Source organism: Ostrea edulis, chromosome 5, assembly GCF_947568905.1.
Source record: "Ostrea edulis chromosome 5, xbOstEdul1.1, whole genome shotgun sequence".
In the NCBI taxonomy this organism is placed as follows: Eukaryota; Metazoa; Mollusca; class Bivalvia; order Ostreida; family Ostreidae; genus Ostrea; species Ostrea edulis.
Genome location: NC_079168.1, coordinates 56,983,789 through 57,010,591, shown reverse-complemented (window position 1 = coordinate 57,010,591; position 26,803 = coordinate 56,983,789). Strand labels below are relative to the sequence as shown.

The window sequence follows — 26,803 nt, the reverse complement described above, 5'->3', positions numbered from 1 at the left end:
AGTAGTAGTTAAAGGTAAGTTGATGTTTGAAGTGCTGAATGAATAAAAGAATACTTGCAATGAACTACTCACCCCCTCCCCTCCTACGAAGTAGGGGAGGGGAGGCCAGAGTTTACTTCACACTTGCAATGGAGTTCTTGACAAGTAAGAAAAAATGGATTTACGGTACTACTGCCCAAATCTCAATATCCTTAACATCGTAGGGAGGGGGGGGGGTAGTTCATTGCGCGTATTCTTCATATCAGCACTTTAAAAAATCAACTACCTTTCACTACTACTTTAAAAATGAAGGGGGGGGATCAATCGAACTTTGCATGTATAAATATGAGATTTGTACGTAAAAATAACGTGAAAAGTAAATTGTAAAAAGGGGAGATACCAGGGCCCCTGCCCACCCCAACCTCCAATTCAACATGCCTGGTATAACATTTACACCAAAAAATAAAAAAGAAAAAAGAAGAAAAGATTTCTTCAGTAGAATACAAGTACATGAGAACAATAATTCACGTTTAGATGTTTCCTTTCTGTAAATGTAATCAATAATTATCGAAAACACAGCAAATTTCATATTGCATTCATAGAAAATCAGATAGGAAAATAACGGGAAAATCTGTATTTTGTCGTCTTTTCGACTTTTCGTTATTTCGAGGCGAAAAGTCGCTAATTATCGTTTTGTCGTCTTTTCTCCTCCAAAAGACGACAAATTGTAAAGTGGGACAAATCAGCCACCATAATTTTCGCATGTGATTAACAAGATTGTCAAATACAAATTAAGATTTTCGCTTATAAATGAAGATTTGCACAATATTACAGCCTTTTACACGCCATAGGCTAGTCAGTTATGATTAAACATGTTTTCCTTGGAAAAGTCCGTTTCGAACTTATAAAACTACATATATGTATCTTCAACATGAATGTGAATAAATCTGTCACTATACTTAAAATGATATTAAGAGAGTTAGCTCCTGAGCTTTTGAGCACAACTGCGCAGGATGCTACAACTAGGTATTCACAGGTTCAATATTGATCTCATTGGTGCCAACATATTACACATCTATTACTGAACCCCATCCAGTTGAAAAAAATTGTGTCAATTCAAATTTTGAAAGGATTTTGCAGGGACTATATTTTGTGGTGGAAGGATTGATTGATAAAAGAACTGCTTTCATGTCTATGACCTGACCTAGGGTATGTTAAATTTAACTAGAGGAGATATTCTGCTAAAATAAAACTTTAATATACAGCACAACCAGCAGCAAGACATTTGACCTTGACCCAATATCTAAATAAACAAATTTACAAATTTGAATATGCACTATGTCAGGATGTTTTCATGCAAAGGTAAACTTCTTTGGCCCAATGGTTCTTGAGAGGAAGATTTTTAAGGACTTTTTCTAAATATTAATACGTAAAATTTGATCCCCTATTGTGGCTCCATCCTTCCCCCGGGGTCATGATTTTAACAAACTTAAAACTGTACTATGTCAGGGAGCTTTCATGTAAATTTGTACTTTCCTAGCCCAGAGATTCTTGAGAAAATTTTAAAAGATTTTCCCTATATATTTGTATGTAAGATTTTGATCCCCTATTTTGGCCCCATCCTACCCCCGGGGGCCATGATTTTAACAGTTTGAATTTGCACTATGTCAGAAAGCATTCATGTAAATCTCAGCTCTTCTGGCCCAGTGGTTCTTGAGAAGAAGATTTTAAAAGATTTTCTCCATATATTTGTATGTAAAACTTTGATCCTCTACTGTTGTCCCATCCTACCCTCAGGGGTCATGATTTTAACAAACTGTAATCTGCACTATAACAGAAAGCTTTCTTGAAAATTTCAGCTCTTCTGGTCTAAGGGTTCTTAAGAAGAAGACTTTGAAAAGGCCTCACCCTATTTTTGCATTTTGTGATTGTCTCCCCAATAAAGAGAATATGGTCCTTCATTTGAACAAACTTGAGAGCGCTTCACTCAAGGATGCCTTTTCTTAAGTTTGGTTGAAATTGGCCCAGTGGTTCTGGAAAAAAAGTCGAAGATGTAAAGTTTACAGACAGCCAGACGGGCAGACGACGGAGAACAGACGACCATAAAAGCATACTTAAGCTTTCAGCTCAGGTGAGCTAAAATACCTACAGGTATCATTATCGATTTCCATTCACATACAATCGGTGTAGGCTGGTTTAATTCAGAACCCCTACAAGCATGCCATGAATCATAACAATATCGATACGAAAAATACAGCCACATGATCTAAAAGATGTATGTACATGTAACACCTACACTCACACATGTGTGCGTACGTGTATGTGCATTATCTTTTCTTCTGCAGAGCACGATACCCAGACTATCCTGTCAAGGACCATGTATTTGAATGTAGGAACATTCTATTTTGTTTTTTCGGTATGTTTGCGACAATCTTGAGCATTTCACTGCTCTTCTGAGCCAAAGTGTCGATGTTACTATGATAAAGGGATGGTGGTTGCTGGATGCAGTGGACTTGGGCTATCGCACGCTCCAAGATTCAATGAAAGTGTTTAAAGTATCGATCTATGCACTAACCGTCTCTCAGAAATACCTGCAGATATGCCTTCAAACATCGTTTCCCTCAACATTGCCGAGAACAAAATCATCGATCCTAAAAAAGAAGTTCTTTCAAGATACAAACATTTGCCTGTCGTCTTTAGTCCACGGTCGCGGAGGTACTCTTTTAGCTCCGGTACCCTCCATCGTGCGAAATCGTCATATTACAAGTCGCCCATGCCGTTATTACTAACAATGCCGTATATTCTTCCTTCAAGTGGCATCCATTTTTTCCCCGCTTGACCTTTTGACCTTACCCAGAATTCTAGTTGCACCAAGGATCCCGAACTCGCTTCTTGACATTATCCATCTTCAGAGTATAGTGAATTATTGTTGTTGTTTTTCAAAATTCACTTCCGTTCGTTAAATACAGTGTATCTACGATTTCTGGGTGTTTTTTTCTCTCTCCAGGCGTTTTCTCATAAATAATCAAAGATTGAGTTTTGATACTTTTAGGAAAGTTAGATGGTGATTTGTAGATGTGAAATACGTGTTTCAATTTTGTTGGCGTGACGCCAATCCGCCGGAAAATAAAAATATGTAATTTTTCATTTTTTTAAAATTGTAATGCTCATAACATTGTTTGATAGAGTGTAATAAGTCATACCATTTCCACCGGAAGTTGGTTGTTCGAAACCGGAAGTTGTCCGAAAACTCAGTATTTTTCATGGAAATTTTTGTGTGGATTCCTAAGCTGTCAATGTGGAATTTTTATTCGTTTTATGGACTCCTGCGATACTCGAAAGTGAATACAACAAAAGCGAAATTCTTTATAATTGATAAATCACGTCTTATATGTACGTGTTTATTTCTTTTATACATAGTCGTTCTTCACTAATTGAATTCTCCCAGTCAAAATCCTATCTCGTCAGATATTGGACGGAAGACCTATCCGTTGCTCACAACGAGATAATTTCCAGTCATTTTTCTTTTCCTTACCGATTTTGTGCAGGTGATTTCTCAAAAAACGGCTTGATAGATTTCATGAAACTTTCAGGAATGATGTAAAATAGGATTGTCTAGAACATTTTTTTTCAGTTTTGCCAATATCACTTCCGGTTGCAAGTTACGGCCGAATTTCCGTTTTTCAAATGACATCTTGTTCGGGCGTTTTCTCATAAACGTTTAAAGATTGAGTCTCCAAACTTTCAGGGATGATATATGGCGACATGTAGCTTTGTATTAAGGTTTATCATTGCTATCCGTCACTTTTGGCCGTCATCGGAAGTGAACAAAAGAAACCTCAAATTTCAAAATCATGCTTTTGAAACAAAACTTGCATAGATTAATTAGGTTTCTTTCGGTGTTTCAGAAAATGTTAGACTTACCGGATGTTTAACCAGCAACTTCCGGTTTCTAGAGGAAAACTTAAACAAAAATTGGCCTTTATTTGTCCTCGTATATCTCGCTTATTCATCAACCTTTCAATACTATAATTACAGATATTATTGACGTAATCAATCTCAAGAGAACCATCCAATACTATTTCAAAATTCACTTCCGATCAAACGTTACGGCCGAATTTCCGTTTTCCAAATGACATTTTGTTTGGGCGTTTTCTCATAAACGTTTAAAGATTGAGTCTCCAAACTTTCAGAGATGATAGATAGTGACCTGTAGCTATTCGCCACTTCCGGCCGTTATCGGAAGTGAACAAAGAAACGTCAAATTTCAAAATTATGCTTTTGAAACAAAACCTGCATATATTAATTAGGTCTCTTTCGGGGTTTCAGAAAATGTTAAACTTACCGGATGTTTAACCAACAACTTCCTGTTTTTAGAGGAAAACTTCGAAAAATTGGTCTTTCTTTGTTCTCATATATCTCGCTTATCTATACACTTTTTAATACGATGTTTACAGATATTATTGACATTATCCATCTCTAGGATAACGTTTTAATACTATTTCAAAATTCACTTCCGGTCGCGAGTTAGGGCCGAATTTCCGTTTTTCAAATAACATTTTGTCCGGCCGTTTTCTCATAAACGGTTCATGATTGAGTCTTTAAACTTTCAGTATATGATTGGTGGTGACTTGTAGCGTTGTAAAAAGATTTATCATTGTCATCCGTCACTTCCGGCCACCACTGAAAGTGAACGAAAGAAACGTCAAATATGAAATTTACGCGTTTGAAACAAAATGTGCTTGGAATAATTACATGTGTAAGTGTCTTTTGGAGTTTCAGAAAATGTTACACTTACCGGACGTTTAAACAACAACTTCCAGTTTTTAGAGAAAAACTTCAAAAATTGGTCTTTCTTTCCTATCGCATATAAATCAAGTGTTTGTTATGATTTTCACATATATAATTGACATTATCCATCTTCAGAGTATAGTGAATTAATTTTTTTTTTCAAAATTCACTTCCGTTCGCTAAATATCTACGATTTCTGGGTATTTTTCTCCAGGCGTTTTCTCTTAAATAATCAAAGATTGAGTCTTGAAACTTTCAGGAAAGATAATTGGTGACTTGTAGATGTGAAATACGTGTTTCAATTTTGTTGGCGTGACTTTCGTCATCCACCGGAAGTACCTTGAAGATATATAATTTTTCATTTTTTTTAATATTCTAATGCTCATAACATCATTTAATAGAGTGTAAAAAGTCATACCATTTCCACCGGAAGTTGGTTGTTCGAAACCGGAAGTTGTCCGAAAACTCAGTATTTTTCATGGAAATTTTTAGTGTGGGTTCCTACGCGGTAAATGTGGAATTTTTAGTCGTTTATGAATTCCCAAGATACCCCAAAGTGAATAAAAGAAAACCGAATTTTTTTGTAATTGATACATCACGTCTTACATGTACATGTTTATCACTATTTTAAAAAAAAATGTGTTTATTTCTTTCACGCATAGCCGTTCTTCACTAATTGAATTCTCCCAGTCAAGATCCTATCTCGTCAGAAATTGGACGGAAGACCCATTCGTTGCTCGCAACGAGATCATTTCTAGTTATTATTATTATGTCTCCGAACACATAGTGTACACATAGTGTCGGAGACATATTGTGTTTGCCCCGTTTCTTATTATGTCTCCGAACACAAAGTGTTGGAGACATATTGTTTTTGCTGTTTCTTATGTCTCCGAACACATAGTGTTGACATTTTGTCCGGGCGTTTTCTCATAAACGGTTAAAGAGTGAAACTTCAAACTTTCAGGGATGATAGATGGTGACTTGTAGCTATGCAATAGGGTATTATCATTGCCATCCGTCACTTCCAGCCGTCACCGGAAGTGAACAAAAGAAACGTCAAATTTCAAACTAATGCTTTTGAAACAAAACTTGCATAGATTAATTAGATATCTTTCGGCGTTTCAGAAAATGTTAGACTTACCGGAAGTTTAACCAGCAACTTCCGGTTTTTAGAGAAAAAGTTCGAAAAAATGGTCTTTCTTTGTCCTCGTATATCTCGTTTATTTATCACACTTTTAATACGATATTTACAGATATTATTGACATTATCCATCTTAAAAGAACTCTGTAACACTATTTTAAAATTCACTTCCGGTCACAAGTTACGGCCGAATTTCCGTTTTTCAAATGATATTTTGTGCGGGCGTTTTCTCATAAACGGTTAAAGATTGAGTCTTCAAACTTTCAGGGATGATAAATTATGAATTGTAGCTGTGCAAAAAGGTATTATTTTTGCCATCCGTCAGTTCTGGCCGTCATCGGAACTGAACAAAAGAAACCCCAAATTTCAAAATAATGCTTTTGAAACAAAACTTGCATAGATTAGTTAGGTGTCTTTCGGCGTTTCAGAAAATGTTAGACATACCGGAAGTTTAACCAGCAACTTCCGGTTTTCAGAGAAAAACTTTTAAAAAACGGTCTTTCTTTGTCCTCGTATATCTCGTTCATTTATGAACCATTTAATACGATATTTACAGATATTATTGACATTATCCATCTCAAAAGAACACTGCACCACTATTTCAAAATTCACTTCCCGTCACAAGTTGCGGTCGAATTTCTGTTTTTCAAATGATATTTTGTGCGGGCGTTTTCTCATAAACGGTTTAAAATTGAGTCTATGAACATTCAGGGATGATAGATGGTGACTTGTAGCTCTGTAATAAAGGTTTATCATTATCATCCGTCACTTCCGGCCGTTACCGGAAGTGAACAAAAGAAACGCCAAATTTCAAAATTATGCTTTTGAAACAAAACTTGCATAGATTAATTAGGTCTCTTGTGGCGTTTCAGAAAATGTTAGTCTTACCGGAAGTTTAACCAGCAACTTCCGGTTTTTCGAGAAAAACTTCAGAAAAATGGTTTTTCTTTGCTATCATATCTCTCGCTTATAAAGCAAGTGTTTTAGTGATTTTCACATATATAAATGACATTATCCATCCTCAGAGTATAGTGAATTATTGTTGTTGTTTTTTTCAAAATTCACTTCCGTTCGTTAAATATGTACGATTTCCGGGGTTTTTTCTCCAAGTGTCTTGAAGCTTTCAGGAAATTTAGATAGTGACTTGTAGATGTGACATACGTGTTTCAACTTTCTTGCTGTCACTTTCGCCATCCGCCGGAAGTACCATAAAAATATGTAATATTTCATTTTTTAAATTCTAATCCTCATAAAATTATTTAATAGAGTGTAATAAGTCATATCATTTCCACCGGAAGTTGGTTGTTCGAAACCGGAAGTTGTCCAAAAACTCAGTATTTTTAATGGAAATATTTAGTGTGGGTTCCTACGTGGTTCAATTGGAATTTTTAGTCGTTTTATGGACTCCTGAGATACTCGAAAGTGAATGAAACAAAACCAAAATTGTTTACAGTTGATAAATCACGTCTTACATGTACGTGTTTATTTCTTTCATGTATAGTTGTTCTTCACTAATTCACTAACTGAATTCTTCCAGTCAAGGTCCTATCTCGTCAGAAATTGGACGGAAGACCTATTCGTTGCTCGCAACGAGATCATTTCTAGTTAAATTTTTTCCCTGGATTTCTCAGAGATGTCTGGATGGATTTTCTTCAAATTTTCAGGGATGATAGAGAATGAAATACCTCGGACATTTTTTTTTTCATTTTTTCAAAATTCACTTCCGGTTGGCAAATATGGCTTATTAGCTGTTTTCGTTGTCCAGCGTTTTTCTCAGAAACGGTAAAAGATAGAGTCACCAAATTTTCAGAGTTGATAGATCTCACTTTGTAGGCGTGCAGTTGGGGATTCAGAATGTCGGCCGTCACTTCCGGTCGTCACCGGAAGTGATAAAATGAATCGAAAAATTAAAGTTGTAGTTGTTGTATCGAAACATATACCACTTTATCGGGTGTCTTTTGGAGTATTGAAAACCGTTGATCCCACCGGAAGTCGAAACGTCCACTTCCGGTAATTAAGGAAAAACTTTTCAAATTCTCCTTTTTCAATGGCCATTGAGCAGGGAGGGATCTTTATCGTGCCAAACCCGCTGTGACACGGGACCTCGGTTTTCTAACTGATAATTAAGATTCTGTATTATTTTCGATTTCTCTAAACACCCTAAACACTCACAGTTTACATTACAAACACATTTTGCACAATAATCGTGTTCAGATTGTGAAGGAACTCTAGGCACATCTGAATTATCTACTGTTAGATGGACTTCATTTTCATCAGTTTCAATCTTGATTCTTGAAGATTTCTTAGATTTTTGTATTAATGCCTGTCTTTCCATTGGGGGAGGTCTGAGTTTTACAGGCATTGTCGGTTCATACCCAAGATGTAATGTTGGGACAGGATTGCTTCTTTCAAAATGTTTTGAACATATCCTACTATCATCACCAGGCATCCAATTTCTTCCAGGTTTCAACTGTCTATTAACTAACTTAATCCACTTTGCCCTTAACTCGGGGTCTTTCCTTTCTGTAGGAAAGGGAATCAGTTCAAATGGGGGAGGGCACGCACAAGATCCTGTACCACTGTTGCATTTATGCACCATCTATCATCCCTGAAAGTTTCAAGACTCAATCTTTAACCATTTATGAAAAAACGTCTGGACAAAATGTCATTTTAAAAACGGTAAATCAGACGTAACTTACGACCGGAAGTTATTTTTCAAAGATCCAAATACATATATAAAAACTTCAGATGATAACACATCAACCCTGAAAATTTGAAGCAAATCGATCGAACCATCTCTGAGAAATGTTCTGCACAAAATCGGTAAGAAAAAAAAAGAATAAAAATAATACATGTAAAAAGAAAAGTGGAAAATGAACAATAGAATAATAGAAGGTTCTTCCACTGAAGACGGAAAATCCTAATAATAATAGAGGAAAAGAAACATAAGAATCACTATAAAGTCACCCGTTGAGACGGAAGACCTTAATAATAATAAGAAGAAGAAGAAGAAGAAATAGAGTAAAAACAATATGTTCCCAAACTTTGTTTGGGGAACATAATAATAAGAAACAGAGTAAAAACAATATGTTCCCAAACTTTGTTTGGGAAACATAAACATAGATTTTAATGGTGTGCAAATTGAATTTGTGAAGCAGGCTAAACTATTAGGTGTTTATATAGATAATACTTTATCATCGGATGCACATGTGGAGTTTATCTCAAAGAAAATTGTAAGAAAACTTATGAGAGTGAGTTATTTTATGCCACCAAATGCACTTATAAAGGTTTTTAATAGTATTGTTTTTCCACATTTTACTTACTGCTGTACTGTCTGGAGTAACATTCAAAATCAACTATATTTAGAAATAAATTCAAGCTGCAAAAGAGGGCAGCAAAACTACTGTGAAATATTCGAGATATCAGGACCTCTACTGACTTTTTATTTTCTTGTTTGAACTGGATGCCGATTAAGAATTATTTTATGTTTAGAACGTTGTCTTTCTGTTCAAAGTTTTAAACAATCAAATGCCAAATTTCCTAAACATGTTTAAATATACAAAATATGTGAGTTGCCGCCAAACTAGGTCAAATGATTATATGTCTAATTTATTATATTTACCAAGAGCTAAAACTGAAAATTTTAAACGTTCATACAGCTACTCTTCTACATTCCTTTGGAACAAACTGTCTCAAAATGTTCGAAACTCAGGTTCGGTTGGCATTTTTAAAGCTGTGTAATTGATGGAATATTTTCATAGAAGTAGCACTTAAACATCTTGCTTTCCTTTTTTTTTGTTCAGATGTGCCAAATGTAGTCGTTAAATGGCACTATCTGCGCGTGTATCTTATGCTATTTTTTCTTCTTTCCTTTTTTGTCATGACTTCATATTTAGATAATAATTTTATCACTAATTAGGTGTGTCTTATGCTATGTTTCCCCCTTTCCTTTTATATCGTATTCATATTTAGATACTAATTTTAGATGTTAATTTTATGTTTGTGTATATGTTTTAATGCAGGACCACAATGGAAATAGCTATATGCTAATTTGTGTTATCCTAGATAAATCAAGGCTATCATTATTATTACTTCAATCGAGACTGTTGAAACCCCTGTATCAGCAACTTTTTTGTCAGTAGCTTGCCTCGATTTAAAAACTGACCATACGCAGAACAAGCTCTTGCGCATCGAATCAATTGAGAGATTTAAACACCATATGCAGGTGATAATGGAATATTGCTACATAAATATGGGAAGTTGACGATGGAGAAGCTGAAATCATCCCGTTTGTCATACAGTTGAGTTGTCAGTTTGCCATTAATGTCTACCTTAAATAAAATATCTAAGTATGAAGCAGAAGTGGACGACTATGTGGGTTTTTTTTATTTCGAGCTCACAGGGATAGATCGAATTGACATATGAATGAAAGTTATTATTGTTATTAGATAAAATGCCGTCGATATATGTAAATGTCGCATTGAAGGCCACAGCAAGACATTTTTTCTTCTCACATAGAATTTTTTAAAATAAATTCTACTTCATAAGAATATAGAAACAGGTCAACTAACAAAGGAGCACATTTCGTGCCCATAGGAATTCCAACAGACTGTGGGAAGACCTGATCACCAAAGACCACGAAGATATTGTCAATGAGGAACTCTAGTATATTTTTTATTTCAACGTCAGAGTACTTGTTTGTGGAATCAGAGTGGTGTTTAACAAAGTAAATTTTGGATGACTGATCACTAGATATGAATGTGTCCGTTTTCCATTTTTGTTGAGGAAGCAATTGTCTATAATGTCAAAAAGTCTAGTCTTTAATTAATCGTAAAGTGTTGAGAAGTCATAGGCTTTTTGATGCTATTGATTTGTGAAAAGTTTTACGATTTCAAGTTTACTAAAGGTTCTTTAGAATTTTTTAGAATTCACATTTGATTAACACCGCTTCTGGTATATGTAGTCGCACAGTAAGTTTGAAGTTTCTTCTTCACAGCTGTTAATATTTTCGTGAGGAGCAAAGATAGGGGCTTGGCAGAGCAGTCATCGGATCCAGCAATGTATCTTTGTAACTCATATTCATTCGACCCATTAATTGGGCATTGTCCAAAACCGAAGCACGGCTCCGAAGAACCTTACCCACCGAAGGGGCAGTTGGAGTATAAGTACGATACCAAATGTGGAGTTCATGCCAAGTTCGTTTAAAATACAGTTGCAATAATGAGCCTTACAAACAAAGACAATGTTGTTTACAAGCTTTATCAGCTGGTACCAAAACATATACCTCATGCAACCTATCTAATTCTTTTATCACTACTGGTTTATTTAACACAGAAGGATAGATGGTACGTACTTTTGTTTTAATATGTCTAATGCGACATTTTAATATTCCTCTTTTGCTTTTAACCCATTCTGACAATGTGTCAAGTTCTTCTTTTTCATATTTAGCCCATCGTCTGGCATAATCTTCGACAGAATTCATAATAGAGATGAAGTTCTGTCTCATATAATTAATCCGATTTGCAGATGTAGTTTTTTTTTTGGTAAGCAAAACCATATATTAGACCAAACCAAAAACTCTTGAAAATGACTTTCAAGATCCTAAATATCACATTCATTATAAACTAATAAATTGAAGGTGGCTCACTACACCCTGAAATAGTTTCTCAAATCAGTACAAATTGATTTAATCATAAAAGATATGATGATATATAATAACTATAGATACCAAAAAGGCAGAAAATATACAAAATTGGATAAAACATGGTTTTTATTCTTTCTTTTTTTTTATTTCAACACGAGACCCTGGTGAATTTGAACTCGAGATATGCGATTCACCAGCCGAATGCTTTAACCACTGGGCTACGATGATAGGCAAACGAATCGATCGATACAAATTATTTCACAAAATATTTGAATCGCCATCTTGTGAAGTAGTGTCATAAAGAGCATAAGCTTTAGTGTAGTGAGTTACCTTAATGATTACAATTCTTTTTTTCTTTTTACTTTGAACTGCAACTATTGGCCAAAAAAAAAAAAAAAAAAAAAAAAAAAAAAAAAAAAGAAAGAGAAAAAACTACTTGTGTATCAATGTAGAACAAGAATTTCACACACACACACAAAAAAGAACATTCCATTTTTCTGAACATTCAAAGTTGTTTTTATAAAAAAGATACCAGCAGATTTTTATTTATGAATAAACAATTATAGCCTAAATGGAAAAATTAAAACATTTTCCCTTTACTACTCTTTGGGTTGTAGTGTAGTTTCACCATTTCAAATACGCAAGATCGTAAATACCGAATTAGCGGAACTTTCTTGTAAAGAAGTCCGGAAAAGCGTGTCGATCTTGGGCATTTTTTGTTTATTCAAAACATGGCATCGGAAGACGATTTAACCTCCACGTGCTTTCCACAATTAAAAGCATTTTTAGATGAAAGGTGTGTAAAAGCGTCTGGATACAGGAAAAATGAACTTTTGAAGTTAGCTCGCGAAGCTATATATTTTGACGCAAGCTCTTCTCAGCTTTGGGAATTCCCTGGCTGACAGCAGTGGGAAAAATCCACCACATTTCCATTAAAATATATCAGTTGTGGATATTTCTGCGTATTATGTTTCTTTCTTGAATCATTAACTACAGTCTACTGCAATGCAATGACAGTACACCATTGTTAAAATCGGGTGAATCGATCACGACAAAAGTTGCAGAACTGGTATTATTTACCAATATGCCCAAATTCTCGCAAACTCTGGGTCTCGCGAGACTTTGAAAGGGGAAAGTAAAATTTAAAACCAAGACAGAAAAAGTAGTCGCGATCTTGCGTATTACAGTTCAAGTTCAAATTCTGTACCGTTTGATCGACAGGTGTGAAAGAAATATTACATTTTTATATTCATTGGGATTTGGATCGTGTTCCGATGGAAATGATCAAATCTACTGATCACGTGATCAACTTCATGTCATATCCCAGTAACACTCCAAAATGATATCTTATTTCTTCAAAAGTGTTAAGATGTTTTAACAGCTGTCCGTACACGTCCGGATAACTTCAGAATTTTCTGATTCTACGTGCCTGTTTCGGATAAATGTTTACATAGAGTATACTTTGACTGCGCACCCCTCAACGGTAAAACTATAAACATATTATCTATAAATTCATACTTAACGCTTATGATGCGAAACATGTTGAACACATATGCCAAGTGACTTAATAGCACTACAATACGTCATAGGTTGACGTCACTAGGATTGCGAATATAAATTAAATCAGTCTATCGCAAATGCATGCGATTAGAATTTTTTGGTGATTCTCTTTCATATGCTAAGGTAGAATTATATATATATCGATGTTATTGTTGCAGAAATCTTGTGCATGGTCTTTTTTTGATCATTATTTTAAAAAAATGATACAGATAATTTTCTCTGTAATTTCTCAATTATTATCATTCAAATATTTAAACCATTGTTTATATGATAATCTGACACCATTTGCGCAACAACAGCAATATTGTCTAGACACTTTTGCTTATTCTTGGCTCCATTTCTTTAGTGTATGCTTTTGTTCCAAGGTAGTTTTTGGCATTGGCTGTTTTCCTCCGTAGTAAGCAATATAGAACGTCATAATGTGACGTCATAGTCAAACCTGTGCAGTGCTTGGCACATGCAATCAAAACTTTGCATGAACATGCTCAGAATATGTACCGGCAAAGTTTTAATATACCCCATTTGCATAGAAACGCCTATACTTAGCCTTAACTCACTTACTAAATCACTGATGATAATGAAATGAGAAAAAATGTGTAGATAAAGATCTACACATATTCAAAGTCCTAGATTTGCAGTCCTATTAGAAGCCCCCGATCACATTAAATTGACATCGTAATGATCATTCCAGTTAATTGCAGAAACTGAAAATACTACCATTGACACTCGTTCAACAAATTCACATATTACAAGATATACCATATTCTGAAACTTACCACAGAAATTGGTCCATCCAACTTACATTCACGTAAGAAGAAGGGAAACTATTCTACTTTCTGCACCATTTGATTTACAGTCGAGTGAAAACTCAAGAGTCGGGATTTTCAAAATAAACATGTCCAGACAACATACTTAAAAGATTGTTTACATAATAGTAATAATGTTTACAAGATTTACAACACATTTCAAATTTCCTTTTCTGTGCAACCTGGTCCCAGTTCTGAACATAAATCTGGATTTCAGTACTTTGATTATTTAATTTATTTAGTTTGCATGTCTATCTAACTATTCTGCCGCTCTGAAGAAGGAACAGACCATCGCAAAACAATTCCATATTTTTCTTCTCGTTGGTCATTTTAGTGCTTTATATATCCTTACTTATCTGATCTCGTATCTAAATTCAGATCCGACATTTGGAGCGTTTAGTGTTGTTGGCTTTTAGTGCTCTCTCTCTCCCTACTTTATTTTGCAGAGTACATTACCAAGACTCCCTTGTCAAGGACCATGCATTTGAACGCAAGATTTGTCTTTTCGGCATTTTTGCAACAGTCGCTAGCATTCCACTGCTCTTGTGGGCCAAAGTGTCGATGCTTCTACGATAAAAGGATGGTGGTTGCTGAATGCAGTGGACTTAGGCTATCGCACGCTCCAAGATTCAATGAAAGTGTCCAAAGTATCGATCTAAGCACTAACCGTCTCTTGGAAATACCTGCAGCTATGCCTTCAAACATCGTTTCCCTCAACATTTCCGAGAACAACATCACAGACCCTAAAAAAGAAGTTCTTTCAAGATACAAACATTTGTGATGGTTGGATATCGGAAGGAATTGTTTATGACAAAGGCGTAAATTATGGCCTTCTCGGTTTTTTTGAAAACCTGAAGCAACTGGAAACATTACTCATGAAAGATGATTGTGTCGCAATCAATGTTACGGATATGAAATATTCACACGAGTGCTTTTATGGATTATTGTCTTTAAGATACATTGAATTAAATGGGCTACATGCTGGTAACTTTGTAGATGCATTTGATAAAAATAATTCTATTCAAATTCTTGTCTTGTCGGGATACGAGTATTGTCATCTTCAGGACATCAGAACATACACCTTCAATGTTTTCAAAAAGTTGACAAATTTGTCATTGCATCAGTGTTTTCTTAGAATATCGAGAAGGGGGCTTTTGCACACATGAACAATCTCGTTCGCCTGGACATATCAAGCAACAAAAACCTTCATTTATCCGTGTTACCAAATATCACTTACGATGTTCGAGATTCGAAACTACAGACTCTCATCGCAGATAGCCTTCAATGCTTTGGTGGACTATCACTTATCTTAACTGTAAAACATTTTACTTGAGAAATCTTTCACACATACAATTCCGTGATTTAGCAGTAGAGAGTATGAACTTTTATATGTACATTTTCATATATTATATTTTGAACATCGAAAGGTTGTAGTAATTTTCCTATGGCACCTTTTACAATATTATATTCACAAATCCAGTTTTTCTTGCAGATCAATTTATCTGCAAACCATTCCATCGGCTTAAAGAACACATCGCATGTTTTTAAACTTTTTAATTTTTTCAGCAAAATTAATTCATTTCATGCCTAAAACTACTTTACATGTGCTTTAAAAGAAACAGTTTGCGTAGTTTTCGAGTGTGATAGCGATGAAATTCAAATCTTGCGATATACATATTTTCTTCGATATTTTACGCGGCATTATCTGTGACGTCATATGCGACCTCGAACGAGAAGATTTGAAAACAGTTGTTAGCCATTTCATAAACAGATTAGATTTAATTGACAAACAAACAATTATCACATTAACGGCTTGTAAATAACACTGCATTGGGGTGTTTTGTGCCGTTTAAGGGTGTACTTGCTGTCAGTAGAGATGATTTGGACTGCGTTTTTTTCAATTTTCGAAGGAAGGTATGAGGGACAAGATGTGAATATTTTTTGTCGGCACAACGACTTTGCCATAAAAACCCCCAGTAGAATTTATCCCTGTACTTTTTCAAACAAGCACTTGGACAAAGACGTATATAAACTGCGAGAAAATGGTTCTATCGAAGCTTCACACTGTTACATATAGGCCTACCGCATATATGCTTTCCGTTCTGCTTTCAAATTCAATACACACTCGCACCAACTGACCTTCACCTTGTAACAACATATAGGCAGAACTTTGCTAGCAGTGTCTACCAACTGGTAGTTTTAAAAAAGAAGTTTAAAGATAAAAGATAATTGAACTTTCAATTATAAATAATAAAATATGATTTTTCCCAACTTTGAATTGAATTATAATGTTTTCATTTTTTTTTTTAAGGAACGCGTACGTGTTTACAACAACAGCACGTCGCGCTCCCACTTCCTAAGTAACAAAGTGTAGATAACAAAAAATAACGATTAATAAAATTGCTTGAATAAAATAATTTAGAAGTATTGTGATGTTCACAATAAGTTTGATAATTTTTATTATTATTTTTTTTTTTCGAAATGCACCCGTGACAGTAGGCCTCGTTGTCAATGATACATAATCGTATTATAATTTAGGCCTATCTAACTTCTCAAAATAAATTTAATAATAATTGCACTGTTTATTTTAGAAAAGCAACAACGCTAATTACAGTTGTTTACAGAAATGGCATTACCAAATAGTATTTAGAGAGTGATCCCATGTAAACATTATTTACTCGCAAATTTATGCAGATTTCATACTCGCTTTCCTCGCTACATTTGGGTCGCTATTTGTATGCACTGGTGGCTAAAAGATATAAGAATCGGGAAATTTGTCAACATCGAAATAAATGTTATCCATGGTAAATAAATTAGGCCCCTAAAACCCGAGTTTTTAAAAATATCTAACACTACTATTACAACAAGTTGATCGACGAAGGTCGCATATGACGTCACTGTACCACGTGACTACCTATCTAATTAACTAGGCTTTTTGAAATCGGGGCTTAGATTTAAGTCCGTATTGTGGCTAATTATCGCAATACTTCAGTGAACGAACTATTACAATTAATTTCTATAAGCATAAGGAAGACAAAATGCATATAATTCTGTATACTTTGAAAACACGAGATGTGTCCTTTAATACCATTCTCATCCACTACGTCATTCATGTATTTCAGACCACTCTTTAGCCATGATTTTAGAAATATAGGTGTATTTTTCAATACCACAATATTATTACTTCATAATGGTTTCCTCAATATATTGTTCAAACAATCTAATCTGTTCCTACCTTTGCATTCATTACAAAATGCGAACATTTCCTTGTAAAACAAAAGAAATCCATCCATTAACTCATACGGTTTGATATTAGTGATATTAGATTTACTGAAAATAGTCAAAATCATAATTGTTTTCCAAACATATCCTATTCACAAAATGGTATAATGGATTTCTTTTATTCAATAGTTTCTTAATCCATGATATTCTTAAAGATTTAATGTATTACCAACATGTTGCATAGGGTTTAATAAAGTCAGATCTTAGATAATTTTGTGAAACCCGGCCCCATTTTACATTTACTCAGGCTGAATCTTCTAGACTCAACCTGATCTTCGTGAGATCTAAGTTCTTCCGCCTCTACGACAACTAGAAATTCTCATTCTGTCAATTACCTGCTTTTTAAAGTCCTAGATAATGTTTACAAAAGTTTTAACGATTAAAATCAAAGCACAACATCATATCATCCAATTTCATTCCCGCCCTGCCAATACTCTGCATTGCCAAAATCAGGTAATATTGTTTACTCAAACTTTACTAAAACGATGGTAGGCCAGCAATATTTCAGGATAAACATACGCAAGCTTATTTGGGAAATGCTTCTAGTTATGCTAATAGATTTCAAGGAAAAATCAAAATTATTTAGTATCATGAGGTGCATTTGTAACTCTGATCGTCTATACGGTTGATATTTAAACATGTGTAGGGGCTGTCGAATGACTTCTTAATTTTTAGGTCAGGTGGCCTATTACTATTGTCTGCGTCCTTCCTCCTGCGTTAACAATTCAATTAAATACACCTTAAAAGGGTTTATCAAATCAGCACGAAATGATTTAATCATGAACGATATGATGTATTTTAAAAGTACACATGTCAAAAAGGCAATAATATGCAATTTCGGAGAGAAAATATCTATCTATCTATCCATCTATCTATCTGGGCGTTTAGTGTTCCTGGCTTTTAGTGATTTATCTATCTGTCTAGTTATCTACTTTATTTTGCAGAGTACATTATCAAGATTCCCTTGTGAAGGACCATGTATTTCAACGCAGGATCATTCTGTTTTGTCTTTACGGCATTTTTGCAACAGTCGCTAGCATTCCACTGCTCTTCTGAGCCAAAGTGTCGATGTTTCTACGATAAAAGGATGGTGGTTGCTGAATGCAGTGGACTTAAGCTATTGCACGCTCCAAGATTCAATGAAAGTGTTCAAAGTATCGATCTAAGCACTAACCGTCTCTCAGAAATACCTGCAGATATGCCTCCAAACATCATTTCCCTCAACATTGCCGAGAACAAAATCATAGACCCTAAAAAAGAAGTTCTTTCAAGATACAAACATTTGCGATGGTTGGATATCGGAAGGAATTGTTTATGGCAAAGGCGTAAAACATGGCCTTCTCGGTTTTTTGAAAACCTGAAGCAACTGGAAACATTACTCATGAAAGATGATTGTGTCGCAATCAATGTTACGGATATGAAATATTCACACGAGTGCTTTTATGGATTATCGTCTTTAAGATACATTGAATTAAATGGGCTACGTGCTGGTAACTTCGGGGATGCATTTGATAAAAATAATTCTATTCAAATTCTTGTCTTGTCGGGACAGGAGTATTGTTATCTTCAGGACATCAGAACATACACCTTCAACGTTTTCAAAAAGTTGACAAAACTGACATTGCATAAGTGTTTTCTTACAAATATCGAGAAGGGGGCTTTTGCACACATGAACAATCTCGTTCACCTGGACATATCAAACAACAAAAACCTTCATTTATCCGTGTTACCAAATATCACTTACGATCTTCGAAATTCGAAACTACAGACTCTCATCGCAGATAGCCTTCAATGCTTTGGTGGACTATCACTTATTTTAACTGTAAAACACATAGAGAACCTCCAAAATACTTCTTTGAAAAAATTTTCGTTAGCAGGAAACAGAATTGCCATAATTGATAAAGATATTATGAAATATTTACCAAAATCATTGACAAATATAAACATCGGAGACAACATGCTGCAGTTTGGATCCTACATTTTTCAAGGTTCATTTCTTCCAAATTTAGAAAGGCTTGATGTTGAATATACCGGAAGTTATAGACCGGGATTTCAAATAGGCTGTAACACGTGTTCTAACTCCTGTTGTACCAAGACAGCAATTGTCAACGTTTCTAACGCTATCATAAATGACCCACCGAAGCCATATTTTATAATACGACTGCCCCCGAAATTAAAAATTCTAAATATTGCCAATCAGAGAATTTCTCACACTGTTTTAGAACTTGGGTTCTTCCCACAAAACTCTTTAACACATCTGTATGCCCAAGGGAATTTTTTCTATTCTATACATCATATAACCGGAATTAAGAATTTGGAATACGTTAATTTATCGAATAACTTCTGTTCCAGTATAACCAATCAATCTTTACAAAATATGAGCAGTTTATTATTTCTCAATTTGTCTACAAATCTTCTAGGAAAAGAATTGAGAAGTCAAAATGTAAATGATATGCTTCATTTTCCTCCCCATCTGAGAGTACTTGATCTCTCGTATAACTGGATAACGACCTTAGCCCTTGACTTGTTCGCTGTCAGTAGAGATCTTGAGTCCTTAAATTTGAGTAATAATGAGATAGAATCCGTGTCATTTGATTTGTCTTCTTCTTTAAAATTGCGTGAAATAGATCTCTCCTTTAATAAAATCGTGAAGTTGGATTCCGCATCGATGAAAAATTTAGACTTTCCCAGAAAGACCCGCCTGAGTATCAATCTGGCAAACAATCCTTTGGTATGCACTTGTCAAAGCCTAGGATTCCTGGAATGGATGAAAGAATCATTAAATAAACACTTCCTAGACCAAGATAAATACACGTGTTCATTTAGCAACAGCACAAAGACTACCTTGGGTGATTTGGATCAAGTGATATCTACATTAAAACGCGAATGTAAATCCTATACAACATTAGTTGTCGCTGTAACTGTTATTTTACTTGTAACAATAGTTTGTTTTTCTCTTGCTATTATGTATAGATATAGATGGAAACTACGATATTTATATTACGCAGGGAAGCGATCTTCCAAAGGATACTCAAAGATATTAGAGGAAGGAAGGGAATACCATTTTGACGCCTTTATTTCATACGCCGAGAATGAAAGACAAATCTTCATTCCAAACCTATTGAAGGTGGAGAAGGAAAATACTTTCAAATTTTGTATTCACAGCCGCGACTTTATGCCTGGTGTGGACATAAGTGAAAACATAACCAATGCTATTCACTTTAGTAGACGAACTATCGTTTTCCTGAGTGAAGCCTTTCTTGGATCTGAATATTGCATGTACGAAATCCAGATGGCGCGAATGGAAAGTATATCTCGTGGGGGAGAAAACGTTCTTTTCATTGTTCTTCTGGATGATCATCTCAGAAACATTCCAAACTTTCTAGAGGATCTATTAAGTGAACAGTCATACCTTCCATACGATAAACAAATCCCGGAAGAGTTCTGGAATGCGTTGACTCAAGTTTTGAAAAACAATTAAGATTTGTTTTAAACTTTCATCATTCAGAATTATCGAAATAGAAGAAATCTGAAAGGACTCGTGTATATTGAGCTGAAGTATACATTATTATTTATGTACCATTTATTATGGTTGTATATCAAATTATTTATCCATGTGTTTAATATATTCTTATAGTATGTTAAATTGTATATAATTATATGTTTAATATGATTTGTTTGTATGTCCCTTTCGTAAATACTTTCACTCAATACCAAAACAAAATGTGTAACTTGTTACCGACTCCGGATATCCTACCAGCCAAACGGAGATCGAGAGAACAATGCATGGGTTAAAATATTTGTATTCGTTGTGGGGTTTTTTTTTTTTTACAAACAAAAGATTACGAGTTTTATACATCAATTACAAAAAAACATTTTATATTGTCAAAGAAGAGTTTATGAAGATGTGATTTTGATGTCTGTATCAATTCCTTTATCTCAATGGACATCTGTTTTCTAACATTTGCTTTCAAATTTAGTTACTCAAATATTAATTACAAATAGATTTGAACTTTTTATACTTTACGGTATGAAGGATTGTATATAATGTATTAATGAACAAATATATGCAATAGGAAGTGTATGGCGACTTGTCTCAATATACCTTACGATTTCATTGAATTTGATATTAATTCACAGTTAGCCTACTAAACGACATATGACTATATATGCATACATGTCTGTATTCATATTACTTTCTGTGATGTTAAGGAATGCATTTACTATTTTGATTATCATATTCGTATATTTGTATATTATAATCGTATATTTGTATATTATAATCGTATATTTGTATATTATGATAATATATTTGTATATTATATGGTTCTTGAAGGAATTTTTTCAACACTTGATATACAAGAGGTACATGTATAATATTGATTCGCATTGCTATTTTCATGTTTTTCTGCTCAAGTCGTTTTTCGTTTCGTTTGAGAATTGTTCACGCTTACAGAGGCATGTTAGCTGTCGATGAAGTGCCAGTTTTAGAAATTTCTGTATTGTACATCATGTATCACTTCCATTGTGGTTTGAACGAAGAAAATGAATAAATGAAGGAAGGAACGAAGTGATTTGCTCAGTTTCTCCTTCTTGCTGCCAGCTAAACTTGTCTCGAGCGGATGTCGAAAACGATTAGGCGCAAGTTCTCGATATGTCATGTTTATGGTATACCTATGTTCCTAGATGATCCTCAGTATTCAAATTTTACAATATTTGGGGGGAAAGTATGAGATATCAAAAGGGGATGGAGTTTCAACATTTTACAACAGAAAACCATGGAAAATTATAAAACACTATTTGTGATGCATCATTGTCCATTGTCAATGACATTTGGTCTATAGGAGTAGATTAGGTGACTAAAATGGTAGATTTAAAATTTTTAAAATGGCCGCTAAATATGCATTAAATTTTCTCATTCCGATCTGAATGAAATTAATATGTAGGGGCAGTTGAAGATGGCGAATAAAATAGTAAACTCAAATATTCAAGTAGCGGAAAATTTCAAAATGGTTACCTGATCTCAACAAAATTTGTTACATACATGTAGGAGTAATTGAGGATGACAAAATCAAATGGTAAACTGAGCTTGAAATTTTCAAAATCTACATCATTTTCATAATAACCACTAAAACGTGTTACATTTTGAATGAAAGTTTAATGTATATGTATAGGGACAGCCCTGACCAACGTTCTTCAGCAGTTTTTTTTAACATGCTTGTAAAATAATTTCCAGGATTTTACATGTCCTAAAGGTAACAATGAAAATTTAAAGCTTTGAAATGGGTGCAATTTTCATACTAGATGTTTGAAATTTATGATTTTAGTTTATTTGATATTACATGCACTTATGCTGAAAGGTTTCTTTTCATTTTAAGGGGTCTCGGGAAATTAGCTTGCAGGGTTTTTGGCAAGACAAGTGATTGTCTAAACCCCCCCCCCAAAAAAAAACAACAACAACATGCAATATGTTTATTTTGCAGGAAGTTGACTTAAAGTTTCTTTTTGGGGTAGGAATTCAATTGGTGTTCATTAGGGAAACTTTCCTAACATCATCCTGTTAGCGTTATCACTTGTTTTTAACCTATGTACGGCGCTCAAGGTCGTAGTAGTGAAGGTTCTTTATCGTGTTTACGCCTACCGTGACATAGAACCTCTGCGTGGAGGTCATATCTATAGACCCGTGGCTTTTATTTTTGATATATTCAATATATTGTGTTAATATCATTAATTATATTCAATGTATTGTGATAATATCATAAATGATATTCAATATATGTGGTGGTATATTAACTTGTAAATATAATCATATGTTAAATAATGAACGATATAAATTGTGGTGACCATGGTATATTAACTAAATGATCATATGTTTGATATATTGTAAAAAGGTTGGAATGTGTATGTAAATTCAAACGATGTACAATTCATTATATCAGCATATTCTTTGTCTTGTTCACGATTTTTGGAATCAGTTGATGAAGTCTGTTAAACGTTAATTTTAGGGAAAAAAATGTTAAGATAACGAACAGTGATCAATCTCATAGCTCCCATAAAGAATACAAAATTTAGAGTAAGGCAAACACGGACCCCTGGACATACCAGAGGTTGGATCAGATACCTAGGAGGAGTAAGCATCCCTTGTCGATTGGTCATACCCGCCGTGAGTCGTATATCTCGATTGGGTAAACGGAGTTATCCGTATTCAAAATCGGTGTGCAAAGAACGGCCTAACATTTGGTATGAAAGGCGCCAGACAGCATTTGATCCAATGTTATTTTGTATTGGCAAACTAGATCGTTATAACAACAATATAATTTGCGAAAAGCTGACTTTAAACGAGAATGTTGAAACCCCTGTACCATTAAGTTGTTTGTCAGTAGCTTGCCTCGATTTAAAAACTAACCATAATCAGAACAAGTTCTTGCGTATCGAATCAGTTGAGAGATATAAACACCAGATGCAGGTGATAATGGAATATTGCTATAGAAATATGGGAAGTTGACGACGGAGAAGTGAAATCATCCCGTTTGTCATAAAATTGAGTTGTTAGTTTGACGTTAGCATCTATATTCAATAGAATATCTAAGTACGAAGCAGATCATCTTCGCTAGCCAACGGTTTACGATCCGCTCCGCTTCTCTACAAACCTTTGGCAGATTTAGTGCAAATTTCGTAGCTTTGACTGTCGTCTTCTAGCGGATGGAGAAAACAACCCTGTTTGGATTACATCATGTTTATCCAATGAAAATGCGTGTTTAGGCTACTGTTTATTGATTGATTGATTGATGTTTTCCGCCAAACTCAACAATTTTCAGTTATCTGGTGGCGCCCAGTTTTTATTGATGGAATAGAGAACCCAGATACAATGTACCTGGGAAGAAACCACCGACCTTCCGAAAGTAAACTGGGAAAGTTTCTCACTGGCGCGAGGGGGATTCGAACCCGCGCCGACAGAGGTGAGAGGCCGTGTGATTTTGAGCGCGCTACTCTAACCACTCGGTCACGAAGGCCCCTCAGCTACTGCTTAAAAGTTGTTTAGAAATGCCTGCGCTCAGAGAGTAACGTAATGTTTTATGCAAATCATTCAAAATATTAATGATAAATTTAACTATCTCTTAATTGCATACTTGAAAAAGAAATCAGTGAGAATATTATTTAGAAAATAAACATGTGGTGAACCCATGAAATATATGTACTCGTTGAGTCTACGTCTAAAAATAACCCCACGCGTGTAAGGTGAATTCCAAATTGGGAGAAATAGCTCTGGCGCAACTGTCTAAATCTGTGATAGATAGAACATAAAACAACGACTTACAAGAGATGTTTGATATTAAACTTATGGTTCGGTACTGTAGTAAATAAAATGCACCTCTTTATGCAGATACGAGTCTAAACTGCGCACGTGGCATCATTGGTTTGAATATGTTTTTGATACACGGCAGGGTGACAGTTGTAGGTATTTAAATTCCTTTGTTTTGCACGTGATCTATCGTAACACGCTCTCTGACTGAGCAGTGGACTTTCCCTGTGTCCAATCATATGCTGAAAGTTGAGGCTACAAAAATCGCACTAAATCTGGGAAGGGTTTGTTGAGAAGCGGGGCGGATCGTAAACCCTTGGCTAACGAAGATAGAAGCATATGTGGAAAACTCTGTGGTGCCTTTTATTTATTCAGTGGGATATATCGAATCAATACATGAATGAAAACGATCTTGTTAATAGATAAAACGTCGTCAATTTATCTAAATGTTGAATTGACGGCCACAGCAAGGATTTTTTTCTTCTCATGTAGAAGGTTTTGAATAAATTCTGCCTCGTAAGAATATAAAAACAGGTTAGCTAATTAAGGAGCAGAATAAATTAATTTCAAAACAAACTGACAAGGAAGTTGTAAAGCATTTCGCTGAAAGCTTTGTAACTTGTCAAAATCTTCGCTTCGAAAAGATCCCGTGGGGATCCGGGTTAGAATAGCTCCTCAGTACCCCTTGCTTGTCGTAAGAGGCGACTAAACTGGGCGGTCCTTCGGATGAGACCGCAAAAACCGAGGTCCCGTGTCACAGCGGGTTTGGCACGATAAAGATCCCTCCCTGCTCAATGGCCATTGAAAAAGGAGAATTTGAAAAGTTTTTCCTTAATTACCGGAAGTGGACGTTTCGACTTCCGGTGGGATCAACGGTTTTCAATACTCCAAAAGACACCCGATAAAGTGGTATATGTTTCGATACAACAACTACAACTTTAATTTTTCGATTCATTTTATCACTTCCGGTGACGACCGGAAGTGACGGCCGACATTCTGAATCCCCAACTGCACGCCTACAAAGTGAGATCTATCAACTCTGAAAATTTGGTGACTCTATCTTTTACCGTTTCTGAGAAAAACGCTGGACAACGAAAACAGCTAATAAGCCATATTTGCCAACCGGAAGTGAATTTTGAAAAAATGAAGAAAAAAAAATGTCCGAGGTATTTCATTCTCTATCATCCCTGAAAATTTGAAGAAAATCCATCCAGACATCTCTGAGAAATCCAGGGAAAAAAATTAACTAGAAATGATCTCGTTGCGAGCAACGAATAGGTCTTCCGTCCAATTTCTGACGAGATAGGACCTTGACTGGAAGAATTCAGTTAGTGAATTAGTGAAGAACGACTATACATGAAAGAAATAAACACGTACATGTAAGACGTGATTTATCAACTGTAAACAATTTTGGTTTTGTTTCATTCACTTTCGAGTATCTCAGGAGTCCATAAAACGACTAAAAATTCCAATTGAACCACGTAGGAACCCACACTAAATATTTCCATTAAAAATACTGAGTTTTTGGACAACTTCCGGTTTCGAACAACCAACTTCCGGTGGAAATGATATGACTTATTACACTCTATTAAATAATTTTATGAGGATTAGAATTTAAAAAATGAAATATTACATATTTTTATGGTACTTCCGGCGGATGGCGAAAGTGACAGCAAGAAAGTTGAAACACGTATGTCACATCTACAAGTCACTATCTAAATTTCCTGAAAGCTTCAAGACTCAATCTTTAATTATTTTTTAGAAAACACTTGGAGAAAAAACCCCGGAAATCGTACATATTTAACGAACGGAAGTGAATTTTGAAAAAAACAACAACAATAATTCACTATACTCTGAGGATGGATAATGTCATTTATATATGTGAAAATCACTAAAACACTTGCTTTATAAGCGAGAGATATGATAGCAAAGAAAAACCATTTTTCTGAAGTTTTTCTCTAAAAACCGGAAGTTGCTGGTTAAACTTCCGGTAAGACTAACATTTTCTGAAACGCCACAAGAGACCTAATTAATCTATGCAAGTTTTGTTTCAAAAGCATAATTTTGAAATTTGGCGTTTCTTTTGTTCACTTCCGGTAACGGCCGGAAGTGACGGATGATAATGATAAACCTTTATTACAGAGCTACAAGTCACCATCTATCATCCCTGAATGTTCATAGACTCAATTTTAAACCGTTTATGAGAAAACGCCCGCACAAAATATCATTTGAAAAACAGAAATTCGGCCGCAACTTGTGACGGGAAGTGAATTTTGAAATAGTGGTGCAGTGTTCTT

At 34.9% G+C, this 26,803-nt stretch overlaps 1 protein-coding gene across 1 annotated transcript; it reads left to right on the top strand.

Moving 5' to 3' along the window:
- The first annotated feature begins 10,341 nt into the window (after positions 1 to 10,341).
- LOC130054594 (toll-like receptor 4) lies at positions 10,342 to 21,769 on the top strand. Its single transcript, XM_056164907.1, has one exon. It carries the CDS (start codon positions 18,180 to 18,182, stop codon positions 20,682 to 20,684), a length of 2,505 nt encoding a protein of 834 aa, XP_056020882.1. The 5' UTR covers positions 10,342 to 18,179; the 3' UTR covers positions 20,685 to 21,769.
- The last annotated feature ends 5,034 nt before the right edge of the window (positions 21,770 to 26,803 follow it).